Raw genomic sequence first — 20,740 nt, 5'->3', positions numbered from 1 at the left:
GTCCACAGTACTGCTGGAATGTTTAGAATTCTGTCAGTGTAGCCTGGGCTGCATTAGAATATCCAACATAATAAAATATAATTAGGACCCAGCATCTGGTAACTGGAGAATCACAAACATCTCAGCAGAGAAATTTGTTTGAAAACATGCCATTGCATTTCCAATGTGAATCAGGCTGCAAAAAGAATTCTATTGGAATCTGCTTTCTTTTGCAATTTTCTTCAATCCTTTGACAGCTGTCACACAAAAATAGTACAAGGCTTGAGAGTTAAATTTTATTAAGAGGATGCGACTATCATTTCCATCCATTTGAGTTTTACACTATAATATCACTTCGATTACTTAAAGTTAAAATGCAATTTTTTTTAAAGTTAGGGTAAGTAGATATTGCGAATTTAAGGGCAGCGAAGAGGGTTCACAGGACAGTATCCCTCCCAAACAATGATGAGGCTGATGCTCATGCTGCAATGGTTAGAACCCTTGGCATAAATTGCTTCAAAAAAGCCACAAATATACAGGACCCAGCCAGCACTAGTGAGGAGCAGCACACAGTACTGTACTCACCTCGACAGGCTGTGTTCACCCACAGTAACCCACGCCATGTGAGACAGTTAACAGTAGGGACCCAATAAGAGCATCAACACGAGGCTGACAGCAATATCTTTAGAAATTCAAATAACTGATAACCATCTCATCGTGTATTGCTAAGAGAAGCTTAATATGTCATGTAATGCAGCGCAATCTCAAAATGTACAGCTTTGAAAAGGTCCTTGCTTCTGTACAAAGTTTAAGCACTAGAAATGCACAGTTCTATTAAAATATCCCATGCAACCTCAGTAGGCTCCCAAGGAGCAAGATAAATACTAAGCCCATTTGGTTAAGACATGAAAATACATCTAAAGTAGAAGTTCAATAGATATTAAATCAAACCTTGAAGGGATGTATATACATGTTAATCATTAAAAGGAGGTGAAGGTAAATGAAAGTGATTTTAACGCAGGCAAAGTGAATTGCTGAATGAAACGGTGAAAAGTTGCTGATTTTTCTAATTATATTACTAACGCAGCTAATTGTTAGAAAATGTTGTGTTTCTAACTTATTCCCCTGATCAAAGGCTGAGAGCCATGCACTTCACTGATTTTATCAAGTGTAGGATAACGCCCCTCCACCTAACATTTCTTTCCCACTCCTACTGCTTTTTATTTGAGGTTGATCTTTTTTTCTTCCTCACCTTTTCTCCAAATAAATGGACCTTTCTTTCTCTCATTTCTTACAAAAACTCATTAAAACTGTATATATTTAACTGTGCTTTTGGATCCCCTCCCAATCTGTCCAGTTTCCGGTAAAGCACTCAGGTATTATTCTATATAAATAGTCACTGTATCAAAGTATTATTATTTCTTCCTCAATTTGGCTGACAGGTGTCTTTGAGTATTGAACGTTATTTCCTTCCCCCATAATTTTCTGCTTCCATGTCTCATGGTCACCAAAGAGAGGTGGGCTGTTCTTAGCTGTAGATGTTCTATGGACCTGAGGAATATTGTTCCGTGTAGAGATAGTGGCCGGGATTTTCCGGTCCTGTCGCGGGCGGGACCTGCCGGGGGTGAGGTGGCGTCCCAGCAAGAAGTTTATTGACTTGCGGTGGGACCGGAAGATCGCGGTGGTGGGCGGGTGTCGAAAATCCCACTCAGTGGGTGGGATTTTCTGGCTCTGACACTGGTGGGCATCGTCGTGGGCGGGAGGGGAAAATTTGGGGAGCCATTAAAAGTCTACAGCTCTCCAAATTTTCTTGTCCCACCCACAACAATGCCTGCTGGTGTCGGGGCTGTAAAATTCCGGCCAGTATTTCACATTTTGTTCCTCTCAAAATCAGACCTGGCTGCAAATGGACAAAACTCAGTCCTCAGTTTGTGCGTAATGCAACTCTGAAACATAGACCTTAAGGGGGCCCCATTAGCATGATAAACTCTCAACCTGCTTAAACATCTGAGAAACAGGCAGATTTGCCAGGCTTTGCTTGTATTTAAGGACTTCCAATTAAGGAAATGTTTCAGCATTGTACTTTTAGAAAGGTGGACTAAAGCAGCATTAAAATACGGATACTATCGTCAGTCATCTATGAAAACCTTACAAGTTATGGAATTAAGTGAAAACAGGTGGTAGAGATTGTTTAGATTGGTAACAGTTGGTACAAATCAAAGCACTAATGGACCCATGGCTACACACAGCATGTCTGTTATCAGGCTCTCAAAATGATCAACATGTGGTCCTTCATATTTTAAGTCTGCATGCAATTCTTAACTATGCAAGCTTTTGTCAAAGTGTAGCAATGCTTAAGGCATTTGTTTCAAAAAAACAATGGGTTGGATTTTCCAGGGTGCGTTTATTCCCCACACCCCCAACTGAAAAGTCGTCAGCCTGCCCATCCGAAATCCAGCTGCCCCACAGCGATTTTCCCCATCTGGGAGTAAATCAGATTGGTTGGCAGCTCTGTACTCACAGCAGAGGCAGGGTTGAGTGGTGGCCATTGCTGGGGCTATAGGCAGGCCCTGAAGAATAGTAGTGATGCAGCACCGACTTGGAAGCAAGTCTGGGATTTTGGATGGGCCTGGCTGGCAGTCCCCAGCAGGTTGGGGGGGCAGAGTTTGAGAGGCGGGGGGGGGTTAAAAGGGGCATTACCTCCAATGGGCACAGGGTACCCCTCCCTTCCTGCCAGCAGTAGTTTGCACAGTGGAAGCTGCCAAGCTACACACCTTGCCTCTGCTTTCCCCTGCTGTGTGTAAAATAGTGGCGGACCGGACGCCTTCCCCACTCTAATATGGGAGACATGTTGGGGTTGGGTGGGAAGACCACCCGCTTTATTTTACAAGCCCCCCTGACTTTGAATATGCAAGCAAGGAGGGGGCAGGGTTTGGTGGCCTAAAATCCAGCCCAATGTATGTGCTGCAGAAATAATTATCAATTACAATTCTTCAAAGGCTGATTTCCTTCTCAAATGGATGTGTAAACTATTTGGTGGACAGATGCCTCAAGTTGTGTTTCAGATTTACCTTTTTTTTTTATCCAGACCCAGATCATATTTTGTCAGAACTTGTGCAAAGAAAAATCAAATATGGCCAGTTGGTTGATTGAAGACCTAAAGAGCAGTGTTTGGGAAAGCTATGCAAAGCTGTGCTCCTTGCGTGCCATTCCTATAGTAGCTCATCCTCTACCATGTGTACTTGGTATTGACTGAATCTAGCACTCATTTTATATTTTCATATTATCTAAAGAACATCAAGTTTGAGTTATGTATTTGATTCTCCAAGGTTAAATATGCTTTCGCCAAAAATTGAAACCCATGCTGCTAACCAGTGCTCACTGTGGCTAACAGGAATCCCTAACAATCCATTTCACATTCGAAACAGATGATAATTGCTCCTTACCTGCTGAGAATGTCAGTTGGATTTGTTCTTCAATGATCTCCAGTGCAATAAAATCATGTTTTTCATTAAAACGCCCATTGTAAAGTAGCAAGGCATTTCTCTCCTTTGTTGCAAACCTGCAGTAGGGGAAGAAAATGAGGGGGAAAAAATCAATTAACAAGACATGCAGAAGTTGCTATAAGGAAACCATTCCTGTTGTACTTTTGCAACAGCATGATCCGTCTCAGCCTAATGCTGAGGTCTGGGACTTAGATAGGAAAGGTAAACCCATGTAGTCATATAGATAAATTTGAATAGATATATCGTTCATAAATTCACTGTAAACTTGTAGCAGATTGCAGTTACACCATGATTCCATCAAATTTGCACTGGTCCTAATTCAATTTTATGGGTGGATCTTCCATCCAACCTGCACATCATATGTATATGCTGGTTTCAGCCCTCTCGAAAACTACATCCCTTCGTTGCCGCCAGCGGAACTCAGGCTAGCTGAGGGCCCCAGTGCTGTTGGGAAGGGAGTTCCAGGATGTTGACCCAGTGACAATGAAAGAATGGTGAAATAGCTCCAAGTCAGAAAGCTGTGTGGCTTGGAGGGGCACTTGCATGTAATGGTGTTTCCATGCACCTGCTGCCCTTGTCCTTCTAGGTGGTAGACGTGGCAGTTTGGAAAGTGCTGTCAAAAGTCCCTTGGTGAGTTGCTGCAGTGGATCTTGTACATGGTACACATTGCTGCCACTGTGTATTGGTGGTGGAGGGAGTGAATGTTTAAGTTGGTGGATGGGGTGCTGATCTACCCAAGTTGATGTAATTCTTCCATTGAGCACTGAAGAAAATTGCTTTCTGGATCTTCTGAGTTTGTCAGGTCAACTCACCACCATTAGAGTAACACGGTGTTTCTCTGTCATTCTCACTGGCAGTTTGGGATGGGTGCCGCTGATGTGTGCTTACAATTGCAAAGAGCCCCAGATGCCTGTGACTACCATCACTGACCGTGGCAAAGTTCATGGGGTCAGGAGATGGGGCCATGAAACTTGCACCTTCGATACATGCAGGGCTGTCCAAGCAGAAAATACTGCATAACACAGTGCAAGTGGTCAACTGGCTGCTAGATGCTTGCACCCATCTCTGTAAAGTAAATGGCGTAGCTCCACCCTCACTCCTTCTTAAGGGGGCTGCTCCTGCATTTAAAAAAAAAATGTTCTCCTGACCCCAGGGACTGAGGCCTGATCTCTCTCCACAATTGACAGTGCTCGTGCTTGAGATTTGACAATGAAAAAAATATCCCTGGCCCCATCACTTGCCAATGATAGCTTTTTTAATCTTGCTGAAGCTATGTCGGTTAATGAGGGGAAGAATATCTTTCATATCTATAAATAACTAATGATGTTGAAGAGAAGAACAAAAATAAATAAATTCCTTCACTGAAGGAAGTGAAGAAAAACTGATAATGCAAGTAACAGCAAGTGAAAGCTTTTGGTACAAAATAACAAAGTTACTTGCATCCTTAGCTAGTTTTGTTGTGACAGGTAATATTACTGCCATTATATGTGGCCAGAAAGTAAAATGTATAATATTTTAACCCTAGTTAGTGATGTGATAAATTGTGTTATTAAATCACTATTGAATTTAAGACGAGAGGATCCAGGAGACTTCTGATACTGATATTTCAAAAATAGGATCACCCATAAGCAATGCCACGGCTGATTCACTAATCATACCAACATTATAATATTTAGTGCGGGAAGAAAAACAATCTCATCAGGAATGCAGTTCTGCACCTAGGGGTTTCATATATTATTTTGATGTTAAAGGAAACTTGCTCTGCAGATGTTCTGAATAAGCTTGTTAACATGGCAATCAGTAATAATTATCTAAGCAATGTTCAACATATTCGATAATGGTGCATAATTCATGTTCATGCTGAAAACAGTCTGCTGTTTGTGAGTTAATGCGCACACTATTGGATTTACAAATGTACTCAACTATTAGATAGGCAAACAAGGAGTAGTTTGTATCCGAATTGAACCGGAGACCTACCAAGGAGGCTCTTCAACTCAAACCAGACACACTGTGGATTTCTGCTTTAAACTGATCACTAATGCATCTAATCTATTTAACCTGCATTGGTAGAGAGCTTTTTAAGGCTTTAAAACGACTGCACTGCCTTTAAATTAAATAAGCCTTTGGAGCTGAAGGGTTAATCTATCTACTTGGCCCCCACTAGAAATCAATTAGTGACACAAAATGAAGGGTTTGTTAGACTAATACTTAGATCCCCTGAAGGGGCACAACCCACACAGTATCAGACTCATGGCAGTGGTAATGAAAATAAACCTTCATGAGGTAAAGCCATCTTTCACATTCCAGAAACCCCTTTGCAACATGCAAGGTGACAAGATACACCCTCCTCAGATGCACCTGTCAGTGCATGCTTACTGGTGGTCTTCAACACATGCCCAGCCTTAGGCAGCTTGCTGTGCTTCTCCATTACGTTAACAAACCTCTCTTCCAAACGAAGCTTTCAACTACAACAGGTTCAGTCAGCTCTGCAATTACTCTTTAGTGAGGAGGTGTCTGATTTTCTCCTTCCCTAGCCCAGAGGCGCAAAAGCCACTTGTAATGCCTCCACCTCCATCCTGGGCAGGCTGAGGACAGGGGTTCGAACCCAAGACTTTCTTAGTTTGAATGGCTCAGTTCCACACTGAACAGCATATTTTTATATCGAACCACTAGAGGATCCAAAGACACAATTTTTCTGTGTGATAAATATTGGAAAGTAGAGTCACAGAATAACACAGAAATAGTGATCACTTCATTATTCATGGAATTTTGTTTCATGACCATTTTAATATGACTGATTCCTGAATTAGGACAATGATTCATCTGGTTAGCATTTCCTTTACACCTATGCTACTGTTTCTGCTTCACTGTATCACTTATAAGGAACTCATATGGCTGGAACTTCCCCAGCTCAGAAGTCAGACCGCAGCTTACAAATCAAACTCTTTCCACTGTTCCCCCTGAACTCTAGCAGGTGGCTTGGTCTCAATGAACCACAAGATGAATATGGCCATACACGCCCTAAAATGATTCACTGACTGAAAGCCAAATAAGTAACAGCTAACAGGTTACTCATTAGAAATCCAGTATTAGGAGGAGAAGGGAGGGGGAGGGGGTGGAGAGGGGAGGGGGGGGGGGGGGGGGGGGGCGGCAAGGGGAGGGGAGGGGGGCACTAGATCTTAGTGTAAACATAATGCTAGGATTAACATGAAGTAGTCCACGTCCAAATGCAGCAACATCTGGACAATGTCCAGGCTTGGGCTGACAAGGGGCGAGTAACATTCGCACCACATAAGTGCCAAGCAATGACCATCTCCAACCAGAGAGAATCTAACAATTGCCCCATGACATTCAATGGCATTACCATCACTGAATCCCCCACTATCAACATCCTGGGGGGGGGGTTACCATTAACCAGAAACTGAACTGGACTAGCCATATAAATACTGTGGCTAAAAGAGCTGGTCAGAAGCTAGGAATCCTGTGGTGAGTAACTCACCTCCTGACTCCCCAGAGCCTGTCCACCAGCTACAAGGCACAAGTCAGGAGTGTGATGAAATACTCTCCACTTGCCTGGATGAGTGCAGCTCCAACAATACTCAAGAAGCTTGACACCATCCAGGATAAAGCAGTCCACTTAATTGGCACCACATCCACAAACATTCACTCCCTCCACCACGGATGCATAGAGGCAGCAGTGTGTACCATCTACAAGATGCAGTGCAGGAACTCACCAAGGCTCCTTCAACAGCACCTTCCAAACCCATGACCACTACCATCTAGAAGGACAAGGGCAGCAGATAGATGGGAACACCACCATCTGGAAGTTCCCCTCCAAGCCACTCACCATCCTGGCTTGGAAATATATCGTCGTTCCTTCACTGTTGCTGGGTCGAAATCCTGGAACCCCCTCCCTAACAGCACTGTGGGTGTACCTACACCACATGGACTGCAACGGTTCAAGAAGGTAGCTCACCACCATCTTCTCAAGGGCAATTGGGGATGGGCAATAAATGCTGGTCCAGCCAGCGATGCTCGCAATCCATAAACAAATATTAAAAAGAGAACAACCCAACAGTGTAGTCAAGATTTTTGACTCTATAGGGAAGGAGAAATAAGAGAATGATGCTGAAAATGATTCTCTTTTTTTTCTCCAGTAGGTACACCACTTGCCAAAGTCTTGTAGGGCCTAGATTGGTTACATTTGGCTTTCTGTACGTTATGTAAAGGCTGTTTATGGCTCCTTAAACTCTTGTATAAGACGGGAAATTAATGTTATAGTTGGGGGTTCAAAGTGCATGGGAAGTCACCTTATACATAAGTCATTTTTTTTTGCTCAGATTTCCTCCTGGATGATTTCAGTCCAAGGGCAGCATTTCCTATGGAATGTGGTGATGGATACCAATTCCCACTGCAAAGACTAGATCAAACAGCAACATTACACAATCATGTTCCTGCCAGCTACTGCTTCAATGCTCTCCATTCCTCCAGTGCTGTTTTATTTAAATGGCACCTCTCACTACCAACTTCGATCCTGGCTCCTGCTGATTTTATTCTTCTTACCCTGTGTCTTGGATTTTAAATCAGTGCAGACACGATGGGCCGAATAGCCTCCTTCGGTGCTGTAACAATTCTGTGATTCTGAGATGGAAAAGCTTGAACTGAAATTGAGAGGGAGAGTTGCAATTTAAATGTCACAGCACTAGAGGAGCAGAGCAGGGCAATAACAGAGAGGAATGCATGGGCTGAAGTGAAAAAAATGGAGAAGCAAAAATGTATTTGTTAACATGAAGGCAGAGATTATTTGAGATTTGACTAAAATGTTGGGGGGAACTGCATTATACACGGATTATTTTGTACACAGCATATGCAGCAGTCAGCTAGAAGTACTGCTACATTATTCTCAGGAAGGCCTTAATTAATCTGAAAGCACAGTACTTGAGCTATAATTAAATTCTAAAAATCAAAAAAGAGCGAACAACTAGCCACCTTTATCAGCTCATCTGTAAAACTTTCCTGGACAATAGTAAACACTTGATAGCACATATTTTCTGACAATAGTTTGCTTTTTAATGTGGCAAATAATTTATTAAAAAGCACTGAATTAGTTGTAACTACGAAAACCTTTAAATTAATTAATACCAATAACAGGTTATGGAATGGTGCTGAAAGGGGCTTTTAATCCTAAGAGTTTATCAAAAACTTAATGTACATACAATGTCTTTTCATCCCCAGAAAGATTTTCCGTTGCTTTCTCAGGGTAAACACTGAAGTACAATTATGAAACCATGCAGAACTTTCTGGATTTTTAAAACTCTGTTCACATTTTGGAGTTTAAAGACTGCAGACATATCGCCAAAGGGCTTGGGTGCTCTGCCTGTTGGTTTCCATTTTAAGCGCAAGGAGAATACAAATTCTATAAAAAGAAACTGCCGATCGCTGAGACGACGAGCAGAAGGCTCAGAGTGACTGAATCCCTAGTTGTAAACCTGATAACTTGCCAAATGGTTATGTCATAATACTCCTGTTTTTTTAATGGGTTTTTTTGCATTAAATCAAATCTCAGTATTATCTGGATTTCTTGTCATTCCCAAAGATACAAGCTGGCAATAAATTTTTATTCTTTTCTTTGAATCTCTGGGGTATCAAGCATTGTTTCCATGGTGACACCAATACATTTTGTTAAGTATATCAGGGCTTGGACAAGATTAAACAAATGGATATTCGGAATTTAGCATGCTGTCCATTATATAAAAAGCCGGCCCAGTTCATTAACATGCATGAAGCAACACTTAGGCAAGGTAGAGCCAAAGGCTTCTTTGTGGAAAAATGAGAGGCATTCTCCAATATCCAGTCTATTTTATAACTCCATGGAAAAGTGCCAGGGCACATAATTTAAAACCAAGCCAACCAATGAATGAGGAGAGCACAGATTGATTGAAAGATAAATTCAACGTTAAAAGGAACAAATCAGCTTTTTGCACAAACGTCTCAGCATAGTCACAATGTGTTAACTATAAGTTACAATCCCCTGATTTCCAAGTACAAGTGAAAGTAAAGGAACATGCAATTAACAATCTGAGTCACATAGCGGAGGTTTTCCAACATGTTTCATGATGTACAACACTGCAAATTATATTCAAGGGCCTATTTTCTGTGCTCTCACCACTAGCTGGATACCTTGTCTACTGACCTCGCACATTGGAATGTCACAGGCACACCACTTACAATATCCGATCTGCTAATTCTTTTTAACAACTTATATTGGAGCCTCAAGGATGCACACATTTAGAATACTGCTAAACGTATGTGTACATCGATGCATTATTTTATGAAGCCATTGTACGAGTAAGGGTACAATCGCACTGATATTTTATGAGGTCGTTTTATATGTAAACACTTTACAAGACCATACAATCCTATATATAGTTTAAGAATTCACTGTGTATCCAGATTCTGCAGTGCCTGCAGGCAGAATGAATCACTGGCAGCAAAGGAGGTCAGGAATGTGAAGCAGTTTATTTGATCCTGGATTAGTTAGAGTTGGGGATAGTGGGGAAAGATCATGCATACTGATGATTGTGTTGGTGGGATTGATGCTGCTCATGGGGCAGTGCGTAGTTTTCCACACTGATGGGACATTTTCTGTTTGGTGGCTCTCCTTATAACATTCTCTGCACTGCCTAATATTTCTGTACTTCCAAAGAGGACAAACATTATTTTAATTGGCAGATGTACCATATCAATCTCAGACAAGTGTCTGTTATGCTGGGGTTCCATCCTGCTTAGAGCAAGTGACATGCTAGCCTGCTCATTGGGGGAGTATTTCTCTCAGGCCCACTGACCACATTCCTCTCTGAACTTGTTCCCAGTAATCTCTCAGATGGCAGTCTACAATGCCTGGATGAGGGACCATTGCCAGGGTATGTGCAGGAGGGTGTACTTTCAAATTCAGCTGTCTGCAGCATGGTATGAGGGAGTGGAAGTTGTGGAGTTTGGGCAGCGTCCAATATGTATAATGTTAGTTGGAGAATTTGAAGTGGTTTTCCTTTACTTTGCTGCAGGCAATGGCGTTTATGAAATGACTGCATTTGTTACACAATTCCTCCTCCCTCAAAAATCACTCTGAGGCACTATCTCAGACAAACTTTAGGCTCTCTATTTTTTTCCCCTGGCCAGAGGTAAAAAAGTTACAAACAACGACAATTTTTATATTTTCAACACATTTTAATAAATGCCCCACTGCATTTCAGAAGAGCAATTCATAAACAAAATTTGACACTGAGCCGCATAAGGAGATATATGGACAAGTGACTAACAGCTTGGTCAAATAGGTTTCGAGGAGCATGTCAAATGAGGAGCAAGGCAAAAAAGTTTGTTGGGGGCGTGGGGCGGGCAGGGGTGGTAGAATTCTAGAACTTAGGACTAAGGCAGTTAAAGGCATGGAGACCAATAGCGGACTGATGAAAATCAAAAACGTATAAGAAGGCTAGAATTGGAGGTGTGCAGAACACTCAGGGGGCTGAAAAGCTGGAGGAGGTTAAAGAGATAATAGCATAAGAAATAGGAGAAGGCCATTTGGCCCTTCAAGCCTTCTCCACCACTCAATATGAGCATGGCTGATCTTCTACCTCAGCTCCACCTTCCATCGTTATTCTCATATCCCTCAATTCCCTTAGTATCCAATAATCTATAAATCTCTATCTTGGATACACTCATTAACCAAGCATCCATAGTTCTCTGGGTAGAGAATGCCAAAGGTCCACAACTGTTTGATTGAAGAAACGTATCCTCATCTCAGTCCTAAATGGTTGATCCCTTATTCTGAGTCTGTGACCCCTGGTTCTAGACTCCACAGCCTGGGGAAACATCGTCTCAGCATCTACTCTATCAAGTCTCTTAAGAATTTTGTATATGTTTCATTGAGATCACCTCTCATTCTTTTAAATTGTAGGGAATATTGGCTTTGTCTACTTCATCTCTCCTCAGAGGACTATGCCCTCATCCCAGGAACCAATCTGGAGAACCTTTGTTGCACTCCCTCTAGGACAAATATATCTTTCTTTGGTAAGATTATCCAAACTGTGCATTGTCCTAAAGGTGTCATCTTGCCAAAGCCCTATAAAATTTTAATAATCATCCCTGGGATGAAGCGCTTGTCTTGTGAAAAAAGGTTTAACAGGTTGGGCCTAACTGGAGTTTAGAAGAATGAGAGGTGATCTTATTGAAACAGGTAAGATCCTGATGGGACTTGATAGGGTAAATACCAGGAGGATGTTTCACTTGTGGAGGAGACTAGAGCTAGGGAACAGTTTAAGAACAAGAGGTCTCCCTTTTAAGACTGAGATGAGGAGAATTATTTTCTCTCAGAGGGTCATTAGTGTATGGAATTCTCTTCCCCAGAAAGCAGTGGAGGCTGGATCATTGAATTTATTCAAGGTTGAGTTAGACAGATTTTTGATAATCAAAGGTAACGGGGGACAGACAGGAAAGTGAAATTGAGAAAAGCCATGATCTTATTGAACGGTGAAGCAGGCTCAAAGGGTGGAATGGTATGCTCCTACTCCTAAGTCCTATGTTCCTCTGTACTTCTTTACTGTTATACTTCAATGCCTTTTTAATAAAGGCTAACATAAAATTTGCTTTAACTCCTTAATATACTTGCCTGTTAACTTCTGTGGTACATGTAAATAACTTCACACTTCTCTATATTTTATTCCAGCGAGCATGCTCTTGCCCATTCAATTAACCTGTCCATGTCCCTTTGGAGCCTCTTTGTATCCTTCCCACAACTTACTTTTCCACCTAACTTTGTACTGAAAGCAAACTTGGATACATTAAATTATTGTATATATAGATATATATAATATAATCTACATTGATATAGTTTGTATATAGCTGAGGCCAAAGAGTGGGTATTATCTGCTAAGTAGTCTCAACCTGAAATTTGATTTCACATTTGAATTTAATTTTGAACTTTAAAAACTGCAAAAGAAACTGCAAGTTAGCTAACAGAAACAGCTCAATATACAGAGCAGGTCAACAGAAGCAAACAGTATCTACTGATGCAAGAGATTCCAGCAATAGTACTGAAAATTTGTCCTCCAGAACTAGCCACACCCAAAGCCGAGCTATTCCAGTACAACTACAAAACTGGCATCTACCCAAAAATGTGGAAAATTGCCCAAGTATGTCCGGTCCATAAAAAGCAGGACAAATCCAACCCAGCCAATTATTCCCCATCAGTCTACTCTCAGTCAAGAGCAAAGTGATGGAATGGGTCATCAACAGTGCTAACATGTGACATTAACTCAACAATAACCTACTCCCTGATGCTCAGTTTGAGTTCAGCGAGCACCACTTAGCTCCCAATCTCATTACAACCTTTGTCCAAACATGGACAAAACATAAAAACAAAAAACTACTGCGGATGCTGGAAATCCAAAACAAAAACAGAATTACCTGCAAAAACTCAGCAGGTCTGGCAGCATCGGTGGAGAAGAAAAGAGTCGACGTTTCGAGTCCACATGACCCTTCAACAGAACTGAGTATAGTTAGGAGAGGGGTGAAATATAAGCTGGTTTAAGGTGGGGGGGGCGGGGGGAGAGAAGTTGAGGGTGGGGTGGTTGTAGGGACAAGCAACACCTCCATCCCCCACTAGGATGGTCTGAGGGCCCTTAGCTTCTTCCTTGAACAGAGGCCCGAACAATCCCCATCCACCACTACTCTCCTCCGTCTGGCTGAACTTGTTCTCGCACTGAACAATTTCTCCTTTAACTCCTCTCACTTCCTCCAAATAAAAGGTGTGGCTATGGGTACCTGCACGGGCCCCAGCTATGCCTGTCTCTTTATGGGGTATGTGGAACATTCCTTGTTCCACTCCTACTCCGGCCCCCTCCCAAAACTCTTTCTCCGGTACATCGATGATTACTTCGGTGCTGCTTCATGCTCTCGTCGGGACCTGGAAAAATTTATTAATTTTGCTTCCAATCTCCACCCCTCCATCATTTTCACATGGTCCATCTCTGACACTTCTCTTCCCTTCCTTGACCTCTCTGTCTCAATTTCTGATGATAGACTGTCCACCAATGTCCATTACAAGCCTACCGACTCCCACAGCTACCTCGACTACAGTTCTTCACACCTCGCTTCCTGTAAGGACTCCATCCCATTCTCTCAGTTCCTTCGCCTCCGTCGCATCTGTTCTGATGACGCTACCTTCAAAAACAGTTCCTCTGACATGTCCTCCTTCTTCCTTAACCGAGGTTTTCCACCCACGGTCGTTGACAGGGCCCTCAACCGTGTCCGGCCCATATCCCGCGCATCTGCCCTCACGCCTTCTCCTCCCTCCCAGAAACATGATAGGGTCCCCCTTGTCCTCACTTATCACCCCACCAGCCTCCACATTCAAAGGATCATCCTCCGCCATTTCTGCCAACTCCAGCATGATGCCACCACCAAACACATCCTCCCTTCACCCCCCTTGGCGGCATTCCGTAGGGATCGTTCCCTCCGGGACACCCTGGTCCACTCCTCCATCACCCCCTACTCCTCAACCCCCACCTAAGGCACCTCCCCATGCCCACGCAGAAGATGCAACACCTGCCCCTTCACTTCCTCTCTCCTCACCGTCCAAGGGCCCAAACACTCCTTTCAAATGAAGCAGCATTTCACTTGCATTTCCCCTAACTTAGTCTACTGCATTCGTTGCTCCCAATGCGGTCTCCTCTACATTGGAGAGACCAAATGCAAACTGGGTGACCGCTTTGCAGAACACCTGCGGTCTGTCCGCAAGAAAGGCCCAACAAACCTCCCTGTCGCTTGCCATTTTAACACTCCACCCTGCTCTCTTGCCCACATGTCTGTCCTTGGCTTGCTGCATTGTTCCAGTGAAGCCCAACGCAAACTGGAGGAACAGCACCTCATCTTCCGACTAGGCACTTTACAGCCTTCCAGGCTGAATATTGAATTCAACAACTTTAGATCTTAAACTTCCTCCCCGCATCCCCACCCCATTTCTTCCCCCTCCCTTTTGTTTTTTCCAATAATTTATATAGATTTTTCTTTTCCCACCTATTTCCATTATTTTTAAATCTACAACTAATACCTTGTCAGTCTTTCCACCCCACCCCCACTAGAGCTGTACCTTGAGTGTCCTGCCATGCATTCTTAATTAGCACTTTTCTTAGATAATATCACCACCTTCAACACCTCTTTGATCCTTTTGTCTGTGACATCTTTTGATTATCTGCTCCTATTACTGCTTGCTTGTCCCTACAACAACCCCACTCTCAACTTCTCTCCCCCCGCCCCCCCACCTTAAACCAGCTTATATTTCACCCCTCTCCTAACTATACTCAGTTCTGTTGAAGGGTCATGTGGACTTGAAACGTCGACTCTTTTCTTCTCCACCGATGCTGCCAGACCTGCTGAGTTTTTGCAGGTAATTCTGTTTTGTTATGGACCAAAAGACCTGAACTCAAGAGGTGAGGTGCGAGTGACTATACTTGACATCAAGGAAGCATTTGACCAAGTGGGACATCAAGGAGCCCTAGCAAAACTGAAGTCAATGGGAATCGAGGGAAATCTCTCACTGGTTGGAGTCATCTGGCACAAAGGAAGGTGGTTGTGGTTGTTGGACGTCAATCATCTCAATCCTAGGACATCACTGCTGGAATTCCTCAGACGAGTGTCCTAGGCCCTACCACCTTCAACATGGGGTCATTGAAATGTGATAATAGTGAAATTGTCATGAAATGAAGGAAATGGCAGACATACTGATTAATTATCTTGGGTCAGTATTTATGTTAGAGGAAGTCAGTATGTCAGACATCTCAAGGACAGGAACTCACTAATATTAATGCAAGCAAAATAACAGCAATAAAGAAAATAACGGCACTACAGAGAGACAATTCCCAGGATTAGATTGCTTCGATGGAAGGATTTTAAATAATAAACTGTGGGTGTATCTACACCACATGGACTGCAATGGTTCAAGAGGCAGCTCACCACCACCTTCTCAAGGGCAACTAGGGATGGGCAATAAATGCTGACCCAGCCAGCGAAGCCCAAATCCTGTAAATGAATAAAAAGAAAACAAAGTAAGTGAGAATATTGCAGACACCTTGATTGTAATCCTCCGAAGTTCTCCTAATCCAGGAATTGTTCCTTATGATTGGAAAATTTCACATGTAACACTGCTATTTAAGAAATGTGAGAGGGAAACCAGGGAATTATAAACCAGTTAGCCTAGCGTACGTTGCTGGGAAACTGTTAGGAGTCTTTAATTAAGGGTAGGGGGCCAACACCTTGAAAAGTTTCAGCTGGTCAGAGAGAGCCAACATGGTTTTGTAAAAGGTGGGTCATGCTTGATGAAACTGAATGAATTTTTAGAGAAGGTGACTAAAAGTTATGGACAGGGTAGTTTCTGTGGATGTTATTTATGGACTTCCAGAAGGCATTTGATTTCTAGTTCCTCATAAGAGGTTGTTGAGCCAAGTTGAAGCTCATGGAATTGGTGGCAAATTATTGAACTGTTTAGGAAATTGTCTGAGTTGAAAGATACAAAGAGTACAAACATTGGGAAGTGCTCTAATTGGTAGAATGTAGCTACTGGTGTCCTGGAGGGAACTGTGCTGGGACCTCAGCTATTCACTGTATTCATTAACGACTTAGATGGTGGAATAGAAAGCCATATATTCAGTGTAAATGGAAGCATAAAATTACAAACAAATATTGATAGGCTAAGAATGGGCAAATAGATTTCAACATGGGCAAATGTGAGCTATGTCACAGACCATGTGGACTCTGGTTTGTCTGCTCCATTCACAACACAACTGACCACAAATACAATCTTAAACAAGATGAAACTCAAAGGTTTCTCCTCAACTCTGGAAGGAAATCAAGAAAACCTCCAGAATTTAATTCATTCTGAATTAAAAATCACATTATTCATCCTGATATTCCACAGATTGCTTAGTCATCATTCTGACAGCACTAAGACCATCACTGAGACTTAGCATTAAATCATCACTGATCGCCAAACCCATTCTTTGACAGATATTTATCCAGCAGTTTATCTTGTTAGCTGTCTTTTTTATATAGCCATAATGCTGTGAGGAAAGAAATTTCCAGTTTCCAGACTTATTTAACACTTATTCATTCCATTCGTATGTCCTATAGTTCTGGCTTACAAGCGGGAAAGTCACCTTGTCATTAACTTTCACAAATTTGGAAAATAACCAAGGTCCAAACTACTGACAGAACTTTACAGACTTGACTCCTACACTTCACTCCAGTTCAATATTAACATTCACTCCTCAGTTTGGCTCACTTTTCTTGAGAGTTTTAATTGCATGAGTTTGCCTTTAGTCATTTGTACTCACATGAGGGAGACAGTGAAATGGAAGCGCTGCCGTAGGCCCTTGAAAGTCACAAATGACTGTGGAGGAAAGCTACGGGTTGTCATTTCACAGTATGGCCTCTCATACTCGCCAGATGGGCATTCACATCTGAAACCGCCAACAAGTAGATTAACGCAGGTTCCTCCATTCTTGCAGACTCCGGGTGCACAGCGGCCTGATCGGCTGCTCACTTCACAATGGTCACCTAAAATACAGGAGAGAATATATATCTGATTTATTATCATCCCTGGCAATCATTGAGAAGGGCAACTGAGCAGTTTGTTTGTTTTTATGTTGTCCTGCTTTCACCATATAGTTGCAGCTCCTGAAGTGGCAACACTTCTATTAAAGACAAGGCTGATCAGTATATTGCTGGCCCAAGTTTCCCCCAGTGTCTCGACCACTATGATTTATTCGTAAATGAATCAACTACTCAATGCTGACTGCTGTGTGTCACACCTCCTTCTGTAGATACTATTGTATCAGTTCAAAAGGACATTTTTCATTTTGATTCAGTTAGAAATGGTAGAAAGACACTAACACAAAATTTGGCATTGACAACTGTGAAGATATGGTTTCCAGCTAACTTTTTACTAGAAATCATTATAATCAGACATAGCAATATATGGAATGTGGTAGGTTTTGAGTCTGCTTTAGGTTTTGTTTAAAATACCACAAAATTCAAAGAAATATTTTTGCCCAGTATGAGACGGCGTGATAAGAATAACAGCTGAACCACTGTGAAGTGCTGGTTTAACCTGTGCATCTTCTGAAACTACTTCTGTCAAGGGTTCCCGGTAAGTTGTTAAGATTCGGAATGCACTGCCTGAAAGGGTGGCAGAAGCAGATTCAAGCGTAACTTTCAAAAGAGAATTCAGTGAATACTTGAAGAGAAAACAAATTATAGGATTATGGGGAGAGCTGGGAAGTGGGTTTAGTTGGAAAGGATACAAAAGAGCCAGCACTAGCACAATGGGCCAAATGGCTTCCTTCTGTGTTGTGTCATTCAATGATTCTAACTTTTGACAAAGGGATCTTATGGTGCTCTATTTCTGGTATAAACTCACACTACAGCTGCTGCTAAAATTAAGACTAAGATGGCTCACAACGTAAACCTTTTATTTGATACATTTTTACCATTGGAAACAACCCTTCCTTTGCAGCAAGAGCATCAACCAAATTTAGAATGGAGATAATTTGCATCTCAGCCGAGGTACATTAGTTGGAACTTTGCCAGTAAGTGACAATAGTTCATTTTAACCTCTTCATCAGCAATCAAACCATTCCTACTGCTGTTGATCGTGTCTGAACTTTGCTTTTGAGAATTGTTTAAAAGAATGCTCTTTGTTAAAAACTTAACCAACTGCTTCAGGGGGTAAAAAAAACAGGCTAAGCTATGGTTGTCTGCATTTAATGAGGCCTGATACCAGCTGTCACATTCCAATTAGTATCATCGTCACAGACACTATCAATTGGGGTTTTCGTTTTAAAGTGCCCTGACACTTCACCACTGCCTTTCATGTTTTGAAATCATTTGGCACACATGGACTGGGCAAGCATCATCTCTCTCTAAAAGGGAGATTAGGCTTTTCTCCAAAGATGGAGTAGAGGTCTTTTCAGCTGCTTAAATTAACTCTAGTCCAGCGGTTTTCACTCACGAGCCAACAAAGGTTTCCATTTCGTTGCTTAAATGTCTTTAAAAATGAAGTAATGTAGAATAAACACTGAAAAAAATACAGGAACTTGACATTAGCTGATACATAACAAAGTGAGGAAAACTCAGCGAATATGTTTTTGTAATTATAAAACTGTAACTCTGACATTCATAGAACAGCTACATATGTAAATTAATCCACCAGCTTTAGTGCAGATAAATGTATTTAAATTTTTCCTTTGTTTGCGACCTTCTTTATGGATATTCCAACAATGTCCTACACAGCAAGGGAACTGGAGATGCTGTGACATCTTATAAAATGCTTCACATCATTCTTAAGCAGAGAGTTAAAATTAATTCAATTGCAAGAAAAAAGCTAACCAAGATTTTTATTGCATTGTGTTCATCTTTCCTCAGGATGATCATAAGCACAGCTGTAGGTGTGACCATAAATACAAATTCCAGACTCTACAATTAGCACTGGCAGGAATTAGCATCACAAGACACCATTCTTTTCTGTAACCAAAAGCCTATATAAAAACCATTCCTTTCAAACAAGATAAAGCAGTTTCGGTGACATTGTTGTTTCAAGGACAGATAACCCGTGTCTCTGGGATAAGCAATCAGGAGACCATGCATCTCGCCTTGCTAACTTGATGATTCCAATGCAAAGTGCCTCTTTAACAATGCTCAGCCAACCAAATGAAGAATTAAAGCCTTCAGGCCTCAGATAGTGCAAAATGGGTAACTTTTCTTTGTAGATGATCTGCCCTCTGAAAGCCACTCTGTTTCTATGCCGTGGCCTGTTATTACTGTACACACTGGACATCTGCTTGCTTGGGCTTGGATAACAGTAAAAACAACGTAACTCAATAACATCTGGTCTAATACCAACAAAATTGATGCTCACAAGCAACTTCACAGTCACCTGTAAAAAGAATTCCGATCAGGTTTTCAGAATTTTGTCGATGGTTGTAAGGGCCATTCATCAATATCATTATTTTCAGGTGAGCACAAGTAACATGTTTTTTGAAAACTCCTTTCAAAAAATATCATCTTTAAGACATAGATATTGAAGAAATTGTGTTTACAAAAGATTCATTTCATCAAGCCAAAGGGACCTTTGTACTCTTGTAGAAAATGCAATAATTATGGATATCCAACTCAAGGTGTTTCAATAGGGCCTCAATGCATATTCTTCGATGTTTCACCTAAGACTGTCACTTAATATATCAGCAGTAAGATAACTGAGGCAGCAAATTAATTCATGTATTGCAAACAAGGTGGGGGTCTTGTGGCACAAAGAGGTAGCATCCCTACCTCTGAGCGAGAAGCCCCAAGCTTGAGTGCCACTCCAGAATTTGATGGCCATGGAAAGTGCATTCATAACGTGACCAAACAGGTTGAATATCAACCTGAAAATCCTTCCAATCCACCTATGGCAGGCATTAAGAGTGGGAAAGTCTCCTCACCCAGAACCTGCAGAAGGCAACGGCAAACCACTTGCAGTAACTTGCCAAAGATAACCATGGACCAACACAAGGAAGTCCATGGTCGCCAATGCCCTCTTAGGGCATGGTATCTGAAGGGAGAGCGTGAAGATTGCAAATAGGGTAACGGAGTCACCTTATAGAATTGGAATACAATATTGTGCTGAATAACATCAGAGAGAAACCCAAATTCAAGCAGATTATCAAAACATAATTGGCAAGGCATAAATCCAGCTTTTTAACACTAAAGATGCAATTCCACAGTGCCACATAAATTCTTATGTAGAAATACAAAGCAAAGATACTGTTTTTGAGTCATTATTTTCAATAGAGTCCATCTGTTGTGTCAAAAGTTGACAGAGTTATTTCTGCTGGGTGGCTTTGATGGGTCATCTTCCCCCTCCTACACTATAATGATAAGATACATGCTTATTGTTGCATTGCAACTTTAGCAAATGCCCAATCTCCCATTAAAGGAAGAGACTGAGAGGAAGTTGCCATTTTCCCATGAAATGGCCCAATAAGTCAAACTAACTGGAAAGTCTGTTCCCGAGTGCCTCCTTGTACGGGCTGAGGAGTTGATTATTTTTGTGAGGGTGGCCGAGTTGCTACTATTTTTGATTGAGTTAAACTGCAGACATTTCTTAAGTGGAAACATTAAGTTTATTTACAATATACTCAGCAGCAACTACACGTGTGCTTTCAACT

At 41.8% G+C, this 20,740-nt stretch overlaps 1 protein-coding gene across 11 annotated transcripts in view; it reads right to left on the bottom strand.

The window, feature by feature from the left end:
- Positions 1 to 20,740, bottom strand: part of celsr1a (cadherin EGF LAG seven-pass G-type receptor 1a) — a 365,300-nt gene that overhangs the window by 144,098 nt on the left and 200,462 nt on the right. For all 11 annotated transcript variants that reach the window (XM_078553378.1, XM_078553370.1, XM_078553374.1 and 8 more), the window contains 2 exons: positions 16,871 to 17,093; positions 3,426 to 3,541 (listed from right to left, as the gene is read on the bottom strand). In XM_078553378.1, the coding sequence (XP_078409504.1) occupies positions 3,426 to 3,541; positions 16,871 to 17,093 (339 nt within the window). The remainder of the gene's footprint in view (positions 1 to 3,425; positions 3,542 to 16,870; positions 17,094 to 20,740) is intronic.

This window comes from Cetorhinus maximus, chromosome 12 (assembly GCF_964194155.1).
Source record: "Cetorhinus maximus chromosome 12, sCetMax3.hap1.1, whole genome shotgun sequence".
In the NCBI taxonomy this organism is placed as follows: domain Eukaryota; kingdom Metazoa; phylum Chordata; class Chondrichthyes; order Lamniformes; family Cetorhinidae; genus Cetorhinus; species Cetorhinus maximus.
The sequence above is the reverse complement of the archived record's forward strand: the minus strand, read 5'-3'. Positions and strand labels throughout refer to the sequence as shown.